The sequence below is a fragment of the Strongylocentrotus purpuratus genome, unplaced genomic scaffold, assembly GCF_000002235.5.
Source record: "Strongylocentrotus purpuratus isolate Spur 01 unplaced genomic scaffold, Spur_5.0 spur5_scaffold_6, whole genome shotgun sequence".
In the NCBI taxonomy this organism is placed as follows: Eukaryota; Metazoa; Echinodermata; class Echinoidea; order Camarodonta; family Strongylocentrotidae; genus Strongylocentrotus; species Strongylocentrotus purpuratus.
Window position 1 is genome coordinate 20,978,647 of NW_022145612.1, and position 17,740 is coordinate 20,996,386.

The 17,740-nt window shown below is 40.5% G+C and overlaps 1 protein-coding gene across 2 annotated transcripts; it reads left to right on the plus strand.

The window, feature by feature from the left end:
• The first annotated feature begins 962 nt into the window (after positions 1–962).
• Positions 963–16,973, plus strand: LOC100891187. Of its 2 annotated transcripts, XM_030972624.1 has the most exons (6): positions 963–2,098; positions 7,440–7,547; positions 9,876–10,040; positions 10,657–10,833; positions 11,758–11,955; positions 14,654–16,973. In XM_030972624.1, the coding sequence occupies exons 1-6, from the start codon at positions 1,870–1,872 to the stop codon at positions 14,851–14,853; spliced, it is 1,077 nt and encodes a 358-aa protein (XP_030828484.1). In that variant the 5' UTR covers positions 963–1,869; the 3' UTR covers positions 14,854–16,973. The 2 variants fall into 2 exon arrangements, with proteins under 2 accessions (XP_030828484.1, XP_030828485.1); XM_030972625.1 differs by lacking the exon at positions 7,440–7,547 and having other exon boundaries at positions 972–2,098.
• The last annotated feature ends 767 nt before the right edge of the window (positions 16,974–17,740 follow it).

Sequence of the window (17,740 nt, forward strand, 5' to 3'; positions counted from 1 at the left end):
TTCCGTGGCGGATCCAGGATTCGCTGGCAGGGGAGAGGGGGGGGGGGGGGGGGGGGGGCACAAGTCCGAAAATTATATCACAAACAAATTAGAATAAAAGTAATCAGGCCTTTTTACCCCTCTCCTCTCTTTTTGGGGCCGGAGAGGCACGCGCCCCTAGACCCCTGGGACAACATCCACTGAAGTAGAACAAATAAATTATCTTTAAAGTCAATTGTCCTCTCACATCCAATGGAATATCCCCCAAGTCCGAAAATTATATCACAAACAAATTAGAATAAAAGTAAAAAGGCCTTTTTACCCCTCCCCTCTCTTTTTGGGGCCGGAGAGGCACGCGCCCCTAGACCCCTGGAACAACATCCACTGAAGTAGAACAAAAAATTATCTTTAAAGTCAATTGTCCTATCCCATCCAATGGAATATCTCACCCCCCCCCCCCCCCGTATCAAAAAGCCGTGCAGTAAGTTGTAATAATGCGTACGGGGAGGGGGCAAGAGTATCATTACAGGGGAAAGTTAAATGTCAAACGAAATTATTCATTTGTAGCAGCCCTAGCTTAATGTGAGCATTGGATATACTCTTTTATATTAGGTGTTAATTATTGTAAAGGGTGTTTGTGGTCTGAAGTATTACTCAGTCAAAAGCGAATTTAAAAAACAAAACAATTTAACTGTGATGACGGATCAATTCTTATGTGCATATTGTGGCCCAGCCTGCAGTTGTAAAATAAACTCATGTATAAATGGTATAGCGGTGTAACCTCAGTGGGTTGACAAAGGGTACTGGGGCACTGTCATTGATATCTGTTCGGGTGTTTTTTTTTTTCATTCAATTTTCATACCGCTCTGACATCGCACAATGAGAACAGGAAGTCCGCTCTATTACGACGTCATCATCTGCTTCTCATCCTCACCCACCATACTGACTCTTTTTTTTGTTTAACTTTTGTTTAATAGTTTCCGGCCCGAAAAGTGGCTTACGTAGCTATACTACAATTATATAACGCATTCCCCCGTTTGTTATGGCCAGTGGAAACTTTTCAATTGTCGGATTCGATGCTTGCATGTGACGAACTGACGCTGGATAATTATATAGCCGTCAAAATATTTTGGTATGCTTCACAAAGCAATATTTTTGCAACGGTGCTTGTGTTCGGCGAGTCTCTAGGGTGGCAGAACTTGAAGCCCGTTTTTTTTACATTGTGACGTTGCATGCACCGGTTGTGTTCATACGAATTTCTATGCGTGAATTAAAATCTGTATTGACGAAAGAGCTTAATCATCTCTCTTGTGTGAATGAGAAATCCACCCCAGTAACCCCACCCTTGCCCCAAACAATCTGACGGTATTCAGGTAATCACGTACACGGGAAACCTAGCTGAGGGTGGAGAGAGGGACAGGTGGTCGAGGGCGGCACGCTGTCACGACACCGATTGAAGTAAATCTACTTTTTAGCAGTTGCTCCAGCTTGACACGAACATGACACGGCACCTGTGAGCAAACAGACAGAATCCCTACAGCTTTATTATAGCCTAGCTAGGAGCCATTCCTTCAACGTGGACGTATAGACCACTGGAATCAGAAAGCTCGCCATGCCATACGCGTATGTCCTCTCGCTGTAACGTGATAAAACATTCCATCAGCTCCGGTAGGAAAAATATCCACTGATATTCGAAGGAAATATAACAATCTGGAAATATAGCCGGACTAATTGGAATAAATCATCATCGTGCAATCGGAAGTCAGCTCAGGGGACAACTGGGAAACAATTTATTGAGAACGTACGTGAGCGCACTGACCGCTGTATGCACAACATCGCGGCAATTAGCGATCCAATCATTCTACTATCATCATCTTGACTTTAAGAAACATGGCTTTACCACGAGCTTTTAGAAACATATCCTTGATTCTCTTCGTGATCGTGATAAAGTGCCAAACCTCGACGACAAGGGCTAATGACGACGACAACGAGGATACTTCAGAAGAGTACATTGAACCTCGAACTAGACGATCTGGCTCAAGCTCGAGCGCCCTATTCAGTACTGTGGCTACCATGAGAGCTAGGTTGAGACCGCCAAGAGCACTTGATAACACGAATGGTAATACAAATTTACATCATACTGGTTTTGAGTAATGTTATTTGTGATTGAGGTATGCAGGAAAGGTCATTGGTCTACCAGGTCAAACTATTTTACGTATAGGCAACCTGGTTTCAATTAACATGTATTGGCAAACTTAATTATCTAACTAGTAAAACAAAATATTCTAAATATGTATTCTCACATTATTTGAGACTGCCATACTGTAAGCAGCAGAGCATGAAAAGGATAAAAGGGATGAAACGATAGACATAAGTGATTATGCTAGAATTGTTATGGTAGCATTACATAAAGGGGATTACATCTTTTAGAAATTGTGTAGGTTTCACGATATTTTTATGAATTAAGAGTTCGAGAAAAGAAAAGAAAACTTCTGCTCTTGAAAGGGATGTCCGATGTTTGATGGAGACGAATGGATTACATCTATATATAAACATGTGAGCGAAGCAAAGCAAATCTCCATTCGACAAAAATTGAAATTGAAGTGAAAAAACAAAACCATTTATTTGGAGGGAAAATGATGAAAATAGAATCGCGCCTAGAAATCGACACATGATAAATGTAAATACAACAATGACAAGTGAGTAATTGTCCAAACAAAACTTGTAATAGGATGACCTTGAACCATTACTAGTAGAAGATTTGTAGCTGAAACTAGCTACAAACACAACTATATATATATATATATATATATATATATATATATGTCGATCATCATAACACACAATCTAAATCTTGTTATATTCTTAAAATTCATATTGATTGAAGAACAGATAACAGAAAACCTCATAAAGAATTGAATGACCAATCTACAAGTTCATAGCAGTTTCGTGAAGGTATGGAGAAACTACTTTTTAAACATTACTGTTGAAGCTTTCGAGAAGAAAAAATACAAAGGTGTGGAATTTTGTTTAGACAAGAAGATTACGGTCCTCGTTCGTACGTCATGTTTGCCCAGGCCTTGATAGTGCACAGGTCACTAATAATATAGGCTTTCAAACTGTTGCGTAATCGGATAATTGTTATTCATTACTAATTAGGTTTCTGTAGTTAATCATCGCAAAGAGTCCAATGGTTACACAATAAGGGTACCATGCCAATGAATACTAATTATATGAATCGATAAGCTAATGAACGTGGAATTCCATACGAGTTATATATAAGGCAATCTTGTTTGTCTTTACCTGGTGGTAGCTAGCTAGGCCACTAAGATTTCATCGATTTAGTATGGTTCTGCCCCCCCCCCCCCTCTACAGCGGTATTACAGTGTATGTAATTACTCGATAATTATTAATTCACCACGAATGGAAACGAAAGTGAATATAACGTTCATTCTAAAATCTCAAATGTTAAATCAAAATTTAAAAGTGTCGAGAAGTGACAACATTTTCAAATGGTAGATTTATACTTTAAACATGCTTGGTCGTTTGAATACAGCACGTTAAAAAGTGCTATTAATATTAAATCTACTACCATTGTAAAATCGATGTCACTCTTTGCCTTTTCAAATGTTTGGGTTTTTAGAGTGTAGAAGACAAAAAGAATGGAATAAACACAAAGTGATCTCTTTTACTTTACCATTGTCTGTCCAATCACAGGAAGACATTCTGATCTTTGCTACAATGGTGTAGAGGGGCAATTAAGAGGCAAGCTAGGGTACATTCATGAAATAGAACGCACAGTCATAACACCGAGGATATTAGTTTGACGAAATTGTTCCGGGGTGGGGGCTGTTAATTAGGGTTATATCGAAATAAACGGAGGACAATACAGTGTAGGTGAATAGTGAGGCGATGACATCACCGCTATATTTCCGGCGGTTACTTTCCTTGAAACTTTTATGAAAGAGTATTCTTCATTGTATTTAATACAATCAGGGAGATGTGAGTTTTGGTCTCTATCATCTCGTTTTTAATCTGTATCTTTCTGATTCTTATTTTTTATTCAAACCAAGTTATTCTGGTACCGGAGTTATCTTAAATAGAGTTTTCGGGCCACTGTATAGAGATTTATATTTTATTCCCTACCCTCCATGTTATAGTTCATACGTAAAAGAGCGTGGAGGTTTGGTGTAATCACTATCCTCAAGTTTATGAGTTTTGCCACTACCTTGAAAACAGGACCCCTATTGTCACAACCCCTACTATAACTAAAACCGCTAATTCAACAGAAAAGGGGAAACTCTGAAAACCGCAGACACTGTCTTGGCTGAAGTTCAACCCAGATGCGGTTTACATGTGTAGGTCAGCGCATATACTTAGAGGTTGTCAAGTGGGTCGTTGAACATATTGTTTTCATTTCTTGATGTTCGATATGAGCGATTTCACACATGGACTTCATTTGCGATGATAATTAGTTTTTCTGGGGGATACTGTAGTAAGAAAGTAAATCGATCGTGTCATGGTATAACCATGGAACGCATAACATACGATGATTCATTCGGAAGTAGGTTTGGCAATTTAGTTAATGATCACTCGCTCGAGAGTATCTCTCATATTTTGTTTTAGGATCGGATTAAAGACAGGGATCAACCAATATAAAAACCGTCAAAGGAACAAGGTGATTATGGGATAATGGATAAGTAGTCGAACTTGCTGCCTTGTTCACGTTCATTGACTTGATTAAGTATTGCAATTAAATGTATTTACTGCTTAAAACATAATTAGAATATAAATGACAACATGAATCGGCTAATACGGATAATATATAGCAATGTTAACTGTGTGCCATTAAACTTTACAGCACCACAGTCTGTTGTTGATCTGAGGGGTCCGAAAACAAATTTGGATTGAGGTGAACTGTGTGTGTTAATCAATACCAAGTCAACATTCATTACATGTATTTGTGTATGATAAAGTAGTTGCTGGCCAGTGGTTTCTTAAAGGCCCACTGCACTACTTGTAGCTACTTGCGCCCTCTATATTATAACAAACAATGCCTAATCGGTGACCATTGGTCCCCCAAGATGCTCTTTTTCTTATGTTAACTGAGAGCTGAGTTGATGAGATAACCACCTGTCCAGTGACCTTGCAGGGCGGTCTAATCCCTCCTGTAAACTATGGCAGATAAGCTTTAAAGTGTAGAACGAGGAGCCGCGCAACAGGGGCGGCGGTCACGGGGGGGGGGGTCCCCCTTCAACTTGTTTAGGGGGAACGTTTTCCCCCGGAAAATGCACACAAAAAATGCATAGCAAATACTGACTAAAGACTGCAACACACTTTTAGGCACTGGAGGGCCCAAGAGTGCAGCAGCGTTTAGACAAATAAAAATACAAAAATCTTCTCGTGTGCAAAAAGTATATTGCTTTTTTTTGTTTACTATAGTTTTGCTTAGGAATGTATCTTTTTAATACAACAAAACTGCAAAAACCTGTGAGTGGGTAGCCACTTCCGTCACATTCACCCCTCTCGTTCACTAAGCTCCCTGGCACTGGCCTACTGATGGGGGGGGGGGTTGGGGCAGTTGCTCCCCCCCCCCCAAATCAAATTCAAATGTGGTCTATTTCTAATTCGATACCAGTGATTTACAAAAGTTGCTGAAATGGCATGATTTTTCCCAGAGCCCCCAGGGGGCTAACCCACTAGACCCCACCAAGGGCCCTAAGGCGGGCCCCTGGTTGCTAATTTGACCGTAATGAAATGCCTAAAATCCCTGAGCTTCCGGGCCTCTGCCACCTGGATGCTCATCTGACCGCTATTAAATGCCTAAAACCCATGAGCTTCACGGGGCTCTGCCCCTGGACCCCTCGCCAACTTACGCTCCACTTGCTTCGCTCGCTTTGTTCTTCCTGATCGTTAATACTTATTCCCCCCACCCACTTTATTAAACGTTCCGCGGGGCCTGTATGTAACATGTAAGAGTGGTGGTGATGCGGATTTTGTTTTTCTTCCCCACTGCTCCCTCATCCATCGCTTTTCGTCCCCCTCCCCCTGTCATGAAAAGAAATCGCCGCCCCTGCCGCCCACCATGGGCATACAAAAATGGTAGCTAAAATGATATCATTCGACTCGTAGACTCCCCCCCCCCCCCTCTCCCCGCCAACATGAAGTTGCTTATTTGAATTGCGTTCCGTCATCTTGAACCAATATTTCAATGATCGAGTGGAAAGCTCCCCTCATTGTAATTAAAGTATCACAAAACAAAAGAAGGAATAAACTATTACATTTTAGATAGTTCGTCATAAGTACTGTTCTTCATTCTTTCCTTTCATAATGGTATTTTTAACACGAGTTCGTTTGATTTAATTTTGAAATGTACATGAATTGACATATGAGATTGTCGCCGAGTTTCTACATTTCGTTTTGTAGCAGATCGAATGATCGGCTTCAAGTTAGCCCCACCATTAGTCGGAGGAACCTGGCCTCTTTCTCGATTTCAATATAATTCCTACAGAGCTATCCCTTGCCAATTAAACGTTTAAAGAGCTAAATACGAAGAAATTTAATATACCAGCATATTCCTTTAGTTTTCCTTGCTGCTGTCACGGATAGTATTTCAAAATTGGGTTCAAGTGTAGGTGACAGCGCTCAAAGCCTTGGGCATTCTGAATGTGATGTCTTACAGCACTTCAAGTTGATGGTGATACAGTCTTTGTCGATGTTTTCTCTTCTTCGAACAAGCAAACGAACGAGAAATGGGTTGGGTGGGGATGGTGGTCCAATTTTTTTCTTCTGACGATTATGGATTTGCTGACAGATTAAAACAAAAAATGTCGTACAGTACAGCAACCTCTTTTCAGCCCCCGTTACTCATGCCGATTAGTCGTTAATGAATGAAATGACTGCTGTAGATTGGCAGATTGAAAAGTCTGTCGCCATTCTTTCAAAATATACAGGCCCCCATAGCTATTGTCTTGTTAGTGGATGAAATATAAAACTGATCATGTATTGGTCATCTAATCTGTATGCTTTATAAGAAAGTACAGTGAGTCATTGTGCATGATAGGGCCTCCAGATGGTAGAAGGCTAGCTGATTCAGCACAACTAAAATTAGAAGCAAAATAATTTCCCCCCGGCCGACATCTGTCATGTGTTGATGGTAATATCTCAATCATAACCAGCCTTCGCGGGCCAGGGTTAAAGCGCACATTCCCCGATCAATATTTTAGTCATGAAAGGCATATATATATATTTTTTTTTGCTTCATGTATTCCACTAAATCACAATTATTTTGGATTAGGGAAAGGTTTAAGGTTTTTTTTAATTTCCACATAGGCCTATATGACTTCTTTAGTCAAGAGCATGTCAAAATTATTCGCAGGAACGTGACTACATTATTCATTTTATTTATATTACTTTTAGATATGCTATCATTTAATGGTTTTTCTCACTTCCTGTTGCAGACTTTATAAATATAACGGTATGTGGATCAAACGGGGAGTACTATGCCAATTTACTAGAAATGATGGCAGCCAAAGCATTCCTAATGCATGATTCATTTTGTGATTTAGGTGAGTGATGATAGTACTCATAATATATTCATATATAGTACCATCGTTTTTCATATCATTTCTAAACATGAGGTACCAAACAGTTCTAAGCTATATGTTGTCAATATTATCATGCAGCATTGGATGTTTTGTAATTTGTATACACAAATCAGTTGGAAAAATATATAACATTGCATCTCTTTCCAGTTTCCGTACGGTTTTCGATTGTAGGCCTAAATGAAATAAATGGCATAGTAGGCCTACTAACACTGGCGTACTGGTGGGGGGGGCTAGGGGCGCTAGCCCCCCCCCCCCCAAATAAAATTGAACCATGTCCAAGGAAAGAAAGGAAAGAGAAGAGAACAAAGAAAGAGAAAAAAGAAAAAGAGAAAGGAGAGGAAAGAAAGGAAATGAAAATAAAAGAAAAAACGAGAAAAAGGAAACAAAAGTAACGGGGGGGGGGGGGTGAAAGAGAGGAGAGAGAGAGGGTGGTAAGAGCCTACGAGAAGAGGGGTGGGAGCAAGAGAGCAAAGGGGATGTTGGTTGGAGTCGTCTCGTCGAGGGAGCAAGAAAGATACGCATAAATAATTATGTTGCTGTGTCGGTATTCTTGCTCGATCCTCGTGTACTACAGGTATATCAATGCAGAAGTTTGAAGTCGGTGAGATGTTTAATGTCGGTCGGCCGGCAATTTTTTTTCCCCACGAACTGTGACTTTTTATCGGACAAAGAAACACTTTTGAAAATTCAGACAATGATTAAGAGTCAGTACAACGAATCGTCTTCTTTTTCTGATAATTTATTGAAACGTCAAAGCTTTCGTACTTCACGCGGGGGGGGGGGGGGACTGAATTCAGACAAAGATTAAGAGTAGAAATCAGTACAACGAATCGTCTTCTTTCTCTAATAATTTAATGAAACGTCAAAGCTTTCACGCTTGGCACGGGAGGGCGAAAACTGATTTCAGACAAGGATTAAGTGTCGAAAACAGTAAAGCCAACCGTCTTCTCTCTCTGATAATTAATGAAACGTCAAAGCTTCCGCGCTTTTTGCGGGAGGGAGGGAAACTGATTCAGACAAAGACTAAGATAGACATCAGTACAGCGAATCGTCTTCTTTCTCTAATAATTTAATGAAACGCATAGCTTCTTTCCCTAATAACTTAATGACACGTCAAAGCTTCCGCGCTACGCGCGGGAGGGGGGAACTAAGTTCAGACAAGGACTAAGAGTAATATTTTAATGACGCGTCAAAGCTTCCGTGCTTCACGCGGAGGGGGGAACTGAATTCAGACAAGGACACGATACAACGAATCGTATTCTTTCGAGTTAAGGAGGGGGGGGGGGCTGAATTCAGACAAGGATTAAGAGTCGAGAACGGTACAATGAATCATCTTCGTTCTCTAATAATTAAATGAAACGTCATAGCTTCCGGCTTCGCGCGGGAGGGGCGAAAGAAAGAATTAAGAGTCGAGAAAGGTACAACGGATCGTCTTCTTTCTCTAATAATTTAATGAATTAGTATAAAAGCTTCCGCGCGCGGGAGGGGAAAAACTGAAAAATAACTTATTTCCTGGCCCCGGGTTTACAGGGTTAAATTTGTTGGGACATTGGCATTAATATATTTGTCGGTAATTAATTGGTGGCTCGTTTTGTAGGTAATCGGTGGCCTCTACACCCTCCCCTGATGTCCATACCCCTTGAGATTCGGGGGCTCTGCCCCTTGACCCCCACCGGGGCTTTGCCCCTAGACCCCACTTTGAAAAAACGTTCAGCGGGGCCTGCATGTTAGAGTTGGGTGATGCGGATTTTTTTTGTCAGCCTTCCCAAACGTTTTTGCTCATTACGCCACTGCCTACTAACTATAATGTTACAGTTTATGAACACATTTTGATAGTAAAAATATATTCAACATTTATTTAAAAATTCACTACATGGCATATAAGATATAGTCTGGTGTTTTTTACTATCATTATAATAATCCGCTTTTCTTGCGTCATCAATCTATTTGAGCTCAGATGTAACCCACCATTGCAGGTCTAGCCTCTACATGGATCCAATCTGTTTTGGGGTCTTCTTCTTCGTCTTCTTCCTCTTCTTCTTTTTCTTCTTCTTCTTCGTTTTTTCCTTCTTATCTGTTGTTGTTGTTGTTGTTCTTCTTCTTCTTCTTTTACTTCTGCTTCTTCTTTTCCCATGGCAAAAAATGCATTAAATTTGAATAATCATGAATAATCATATAATGCCCATGCAAGGGCTTTGGATACCACAATTATTTATCATGATTCGATTGTGTGAATTTTAAAATGCCAGTGTTCAAGTCATCGTTTCCTTTGTTTCTCTAAACATCCAGGTTGTGGCAAGCCTCAACCCGATCCATGTCCGAGCAGGATGCCCGTTTGTACAGGTTCCGAAGGAAACTATCGTGTCTATGAAAATGAATGTGAGGTCTACAAAGTGAGATGTGATGGCCGGGAGCCAATAATCGACGCCGATCCACGTAGCTGTCAACTAGAAAGTAAGCAGAGTATCCTATCACCTCTCCATTCTTGAAAATATCACTGTTCTTGAGAGCAGACCTGTATTATATGTATGGGCTCTTTACGAAATCGTTTAATTTTGCTCGTTTCGTAGGACTTTTTAGCTATACCTACACTCAGTGGAGTATTGAACTAGATTTCTGAGAAATGTGTTTTTCTGTAAATTTCAATTATTGGGATGGATCAGAGGCGATGAATAGCCATTCCGCGATTGAGGGGGTACATGCATCAGGGGGGGGGGGGGTACGGGCGGGCAGAGTTGTAATCAATGAACAAGGGCGTGGAAAGCCGAGTGATCACATATGAACAAAAGAAACACAAAAATAGATTTTAATGCCCCCCCCCCCACAATAACAACAACAACAACAACAACAAACAAGTTCATGTAAATGTTATGGTAGTAGCTAGGCGTCGTCGTGATCGAGATTAAATGGACGAGGGTTGGCTCACGGTACCCCCACCCCATTAGATGGTGTTCAAAATTAAGGAGCCAAGTGTAGTAGTCTGCACTATTTATCATTGCTTCCTCTCATTGCAAAATGTTTTACAATCGTTACTGCCTTTTAACATCACAGTCTTGATTGTTTCCTTCAGGTTGTGGAGAGCCTCAACCCAATCCGTGTCCGAGGAGGGTACCGGTCTGTGCGGGTTACCCAGGAGACTATCGTATCTATGAAGATGAATGCCAACTGAACGAGACAAGATGTAGCAGACAAGGGAACGATCTCGAGCCAATACATACGACCACGATTGGTAAATGTCAAAAAGAAGGTAAGATCAGGGTGCCACACCTCCTCTAGTGACCAATGTGTCTCTGTTGAGGTGCATGTCGGTAGAGAGTTTAACAAGATTTGTGGGCAAATTCAAGCTATTTGTTTCAAGGATGAATGGATGACTAATTTTTCAAGAGTTGAGTTAAGATAGCAAGATCAAATATTGAAATTTCCAGAATCAATAAAAGAAAAATGAAATCTATAGTATGTTGTAAGTAATCACAGGGTTCATCATGCTCCTGCACATCTCTCTGTCTTCTCCATCACTTTTACCCAAAGTATATTCACCCACGCCCCCTCTCTCTCCCTCTCCATCTCTCTCTCTCTCTCTCTCTCTGTCTATGTCTGTCTCTCACTCTCTCTGTGACCCATTTCTTCAACTGTTCATCCAAATTTGGATACCCTATTTCCTCCTCTCCTCCTCTTCCCATCAATCTTTCCTGTCAGTGCCATATTCTCAAAACATCCGGTACGTAATCCTCAGCACACAGTACAGTTATTTCCCCTGATTGTAATTTACTGATTGCAATTGGTCATCTTGAAGAGCTGTTCTTTGTTTATGCCAGAAAGAAATTAAACATGTCTTTTAAAAACACAAATATCTATACTATAATGAATAACACGTTTATCCGACACGCATGGCCATGGTGTATGGCCATTCATGGTAAACACAGGCTATGGTATATTGTGCACCACTTCATACTTGATTTGAATAACAATCTGATTAATAAATATGCAAGACTTCGAATCGCAGATTTTCGTTTATACAAATTAGTCAAGGTTATTATGACTATCATTCACGGTTGGTATTATTGACTATAACGTGTAGTACATGGTTTAAGAAATGACATAATACTTGTTTGAAATATATTTATAGAATTCATGCACGTTTTTTTTTTTTTTTTCTTTCTTCTTTTTTCAGATAAAAATGCAACGCAGCTGACTTGTTATGAAATTCTCCGCGGCAAATGCCCGCTTGGAACTATCGGGCAGCAAGTTTGTGACGTCAAAGCAAAGCCCCGAAAAACCTATAGGAATATTTGCAGAGCTTTACACAAGCGATGTAAGAAGCAGGATGATACATGCTATCACGTAGACGTCTCTTGTAAAAGTTATAATGGTAAGAATTTAATCTTAGGATGGTATTTAGAATTGATATGAAATTGAAAGCGATATGATTGCACGAAGGGACCGCGATGGTTGATCTGCATCCTGTGGAACTTGAGAAAATATGTTATAAAAACTTTTTTGCCGCGTGTACAATCCTGGCAAACAGTGGCGTAATGAGCAAAAACGTTTGGGGGGGCTGACAAAAAAAAATCCGAATCACCCCACTCTAACATGCAATTCCCGCTGAACGTTTCTCAAAGTGGGGTCTAGGGGCAAAGGCCCAGCGGGGGTCAAGGGGCGAGGGAGTGGAGCGACCAAGCTGGGAGTGGGTCTGGGAGGGGGTTCTGGCCCCCTCCCAGAGTAAGAAGCATTTGCAATTTTAGAACCAAATTAGATTCAGGCACTTCCTGGAGTAATATGACGTAAAATTGCTTTCTCCTACCCCTTCCAAGAGTAGGGATCTTTTGCAATTTGAGAACCATATTTGGCGCATTAACGTCCACCGGCACTTCCTGGAAAAAAGAGGCCTTCTTGTATTCAGACAAGATTAAGAGTAGAGAACGGTACAACGAATCGTCTTCTTTCTCTAATAATTTGATGAAACGGCAGAGCTTCCGCGCTTCGCGCGGAAGGGGATTCATTAGAAGTTAGAGAAAAGTGATCCGTCACGTCGTGAGACATTGTATAAATTATGCTTTGATGCCGCACAATGCACAAAGACGGTGGTCCGGTACTTCGCCGTAGTACTTTTTTAAGTGGGGGAGGGGGGGGGGGTGTAGAGGCCACCGATTACCGACGAAACGTGCCACCAATTACCAAAAAATATAAAAATGCCTATGTCCAAATGCCTACAATTTTAACCCTATAAACCCGGGGCCAGGAACTAATTTATTTGTTCAGTCCCCCCCCCCTCCCGCGCGAAAGCTTTGACACTTCATTAAATTATTAGAGAAAGAAGACGATCCATTGTGCCGTTCTCGACTCTTAATCCTCGTTTCGCCCCTCCCGCGCAAAGCGCAGAAGCCATGACGTTTTATTTAATAATTACAGAAAGAAGATGATTCATTGTACCAGTCCCGACTCTTAATCCTTGTCTGAATACAGTTTCCCGCCCCCCCCCCCCCGCCCGCGCGAAGCGCAGAAGCTTTCACGTTTCATTAAATTATTAGAGAAAGAAGACTATCCATTGTACCGGTCTCGACTCTTAATCCTTGTCTGAATTCAGTCCCCCTCCTCCTCCCGCGCGAAGCGCCGAAGCTTTCACGTTTCATTAAATTTATAGAGAAAGAAGACGATTCGTTGTATCGTGTTCTTGTCTGAATTCAGTTTCCCCCCTCCCGCGCAAAGCGCGAGAGCTTTCACGTTTCATTATTTATAGAGAAAGAAGACGATTCATTTTATCGTGTCCTTGTCTGAATTCAGTTTTCCCCCTCCCACGCGAAAGCTTTGTCATTTCATTTAATTATTACTCTTAATCCTTGTTTGAAATCATTTTCGCGTTTCATCAAATCATTAGAGAAAGAAGACGATTCGTTGTACCGTTCTCGACTAGTAATCCTAGTTTGAATTCAATTCTCCCGCGCAAAGCGCGGAAGCTTTCCCGCTTCATTAAATTATTAGAGAAAGAAGACGATTCGTTTTACCGTTCTCTACTCTTAATCTTGTCTGAATTCAATTCCCCCCACTATATGTGCAGTGTTACATGATGTAAATATGGAACGCTCGTTCGCAAATCTGTGCATGCTCAGCCCGAGTGGTGGGTAAACGTAGCATGTTATCTCCCGACAGTGCTTTGCACAGTAGCTTCTGGAAAGGATTTTTTTTTTTACTAGTGTTACTGTTAGTGGCCACTATAAGGCCCTTAGCGACTATAAAAAAAAACATATGCTCTTCCTGGCTATTTGGGAATGGGTCAGTTTGCAAGAATTAATGATGAAACTAGCATTTTGTTGAAAACCATGTGATATCACGAACATTTATACATCACTTGTGAAAATAAGTCATGGTTCAATTTTATTTGGGGGGGGGGGGGCTGGCGCCCCCCAAGCTCCCCCACCAGTACGCCAGTGCTGGCAAATGAGAGTACAACGTCTATTAAAGCTCACAAGGCTGCATGATGATGATGACAAACTTGGTAATGGTATTCACGATTGAAGGCTTTCGGTGACACATTGTGGTTGACTTACTGAAAAGACTGTCGATATATTCTTTAGGTCAAAATGAATTATGGAAAACTTTAGGATAGAAAGCTGATGATAATGGATTAAAGTTTTATTGAAATTAAACACTTAACGAGCTTTTTTTTTTGGGGGGGGTGGGTGGGGTGGGGTTGTTTTCGGTATATACAACAAAAATAAAATGACATAGAAAGAGAAAGAAGAAACGAAAAGAAGGAGTGATCGAGATTGAGAAGGTCGTGGTCGGATCACGAAAGTTAAAGATTGCTGCTGATATTTCTCTGTAGAGTTAATCTGAAACAAAATTTCAGATAACCCGATTTCTTTTGTGAAAAGGACAGATATGCTTCTTTTCACGAAAAAATACTGCAGTTCGAAATATTCTCTTTCATAGAGGATATAGTTGTCTGGTTATAATCATCGCATGCAGGGGTAGTTTCCTGGAGGTAAATATCCACCTTTCATGGCGTCTCCAATGTTTGTATCAAATCTGAATTTGTTATACCACACTCATTATCTTTATTCATACAGCTACAGAGAGCACTTACGGAACGAATCCACCAAAGCAAGACTGCTCGAGATTCATCCGACAAAGCTTCCCCATCCTGGATGTAGGAAAACCTTGTTACAACTTGTCAGCATCAAGGAGAAATTGCACATGTAAAGCCGATGTTCCCGCTATTCCTAATTTTCCACCAATACGGAGCCCATCTGCTGTTAGTATAGCATAATCATGATGTCTCGATCTAAGACCATTTAAGAACCAAAAGGCTTGATGAAACTTGGAGTATACAATAAGTATTCATGTTAGCATGGTGCATCTGAGGAAAATAAGAGTCTATTCAACACCTGCTCATCTTTAATAAAATTTGATTACATTGGAGAACAGATGATTTATGATGTTTAGGTTTATTTTTACCTAACCTGACCGCTGAAAGGTCACTGCATAATAATAACACCGGTAACTAGTGACCCTACGGCTTGCTTTAAGTCCTATCCAAGGGGCCTGGATATTAAAGACTGATGTCTTACGCAAGAGCGCTATCGCATCGATTTGGTGTCGCAATCGAGACCTCCTATAGTTCTACTTTGTCAACTGAGTCATCGCGCCTCCCTTTCTTCTGTGAGAGAAAAGCTATACAGAGTCTATTTTCTGAAAAGTTTTTCGCATATTAGGAGAGACTTGCAATAGCATTTTACCAGGTGTCTGTATGCAGGGAGGTCACTGCTGTATGTCACTCGACAACATTATAATGTATTAATAAACTATGATGACTTCCCTCCAGCTGCTTATTCTAATACATGGTGTAAATGTTTCCTTCGTTCCAGTCGATTTGGATGCTGTGACGTATTTTGATTTTTTGTAAAATTATTTATAGAAAACTTTATAATGGATCCTGAAGTTTGGCAACATGAATCTAAAATAGTTAGTTGCCATAATTATAAACTATTTGCCATTACCAGTTTTGGTGAAAATCAATTTGTGGAAGCAGGGGCATGACGTGAGCTTCAGATTCTATGAAAGACTAGAACTACGAGTGGCACAAGAAAACGTTATTTCGTCGAAATTGCAATTGCATATCTTTGAAATATACATATCCTTGGAGTTTCATAAAAATATTTATACCTGCCATAATCTATGCATAAGATAAATCAGGAATATGTCTGTATTTATTTTATTTATCATGGGGGAGGTGAGGGGAGGTTAAAGACGAATAATTATTATGCAGTTTCGGCGGGAAAGAATTTCTCAACTTTTGCAAGACAAGTACATGTGTACTATCATACTTTGTCGCATGAAGGTGATTATGTTCCGGCTGTTTGTTTTGTTGTTTCTTGTTATCATTAACTATATTGTATGGCATTATTGAATTTATGGGTGAGTAAACCTAGTATTGACGTAAACATTGCTTTATGGGTTATACAACTTTGTTATACAAATTGCCTATATGCCCATGGTGAACTTTTCATTAGTATTAGGTCACGTAATGATATTAGGGACTTTTAGATTTGCACAACGACAACGTGGATTGCTACGATCGACGTCTTTTTAATGCACTGCCTTGAATGGACGTCACACGTATCAGTCCACGCAAATCTAAAAGTCCCTATTGTAATTTGTTACAAAAGCACAGTACCGCAGAAAAGTACAGATGGTTCAGTAATGATGTGTGACTTAACGATATCCGCCGGAAGATGAACGTTCGGTAACGTGTTTTTAGAACCCAAATCGGTGTACCTAATTTATTAATGTCACCAATATTACACCATGATCAGCAATTAAAGTGTATACATACGCTAGTATGATAAGATTTTCACCGTCTTCAATCAGCCAATGTAGGGGTGGAAGATTTTGTCGGCATCATGTTGCTGTCGGAAAATCGGAGCAATGTATTCTCGTTCGATTTACCGGCACATTATTTAATGTGTTAGTGAATATTTTCAGTATTTATATAATTATACTATAGTGATGCGTTTCATGTTAATAATCCTTGACTTCATAGTCATTGTGTTTTGTTTCATACATTTTTTATGTAATAAAAATTAATATTCATAATTCCATCATCATTATTTTGAGCACGTCATAATTACCAAATGAGATGATACCATTATGCGGCATCCGGCGCCTGTTCGTGGTCAGTCCGGTTTGACCAGAATGTCTTTTTTTCTATTGCCTCTTCTGCATGTTGATGCCATTTTGCCTCTTAATGTTTATTTCGATTCTCTTTGTTTTCTTTATTGGAGATAGCTATTGGGCAGATATTTGTGTACATTGTACTTTCAAAAGTATTTTTTATGATGATGATGGTCTAATTATAGTTGTATTTTGTTCGACAGGGCTAAACCACTATGCAAAGTTGTTATTTTTGTGTGTGTTGTCGGCGTTTCATTCTTTATGAGAATATTCACGCTTTTCAATTTTTTGATTCTTTCTTTTTCGTTTACTTTTTGTAAATTCGTACTCTTCATAAGGTTTTTTCTTCTTCTTCTTCTTTCCCTTCTTCCTTTTCCTTTTTTAATAGCTTAATCTCAGATCCAGATCGGCGCGGTGCGTTGCGCAATGTTCTCGGCCATTATTGGCCTAGGCAATTCCGGTGCCAGTGAGAGGATTCTGGGGTAGATCTTAGGAGCATTGGCGTATCGAGGGGAGGGGGATGGAGGGACCGCATTCATGTTCCCAAAATCTCCGGTAAAGGGGTACTTTTCACACAACAAAGTCCAACTTGTTTACACACAAAAAAAATCGGCCTGTATTGACTTTACACACCGGACTTGGGGGGGGGGGGGGTGCTTTCAAAGGGATGGAACATGCATACGCGTACCCTAAAAAACTGTGAGTAGGTAGGCCGGGCTCCCCCCTCCCCCCTTGGCAAAAAAAGGGGGGGGGGGTGTTTTAGAATTTTAAAGACACCCTTTATCTGCGTTATATCAAGGGGGTGGTAAATGTTGAGGGAGAAAAAGGAGTGTACACCCCACCCCCCCCCCCCATCCCCCCGTTGAGCCCAAAAATATATTAGTGCTTACTCCCCCCCGCCGCTAAATATTTTCTCACGAGTTGGGCACAAACAAAAACGTGTGCTCCTTACCCCTCCCCCCCCCCCCCCCCGCTTATTTACC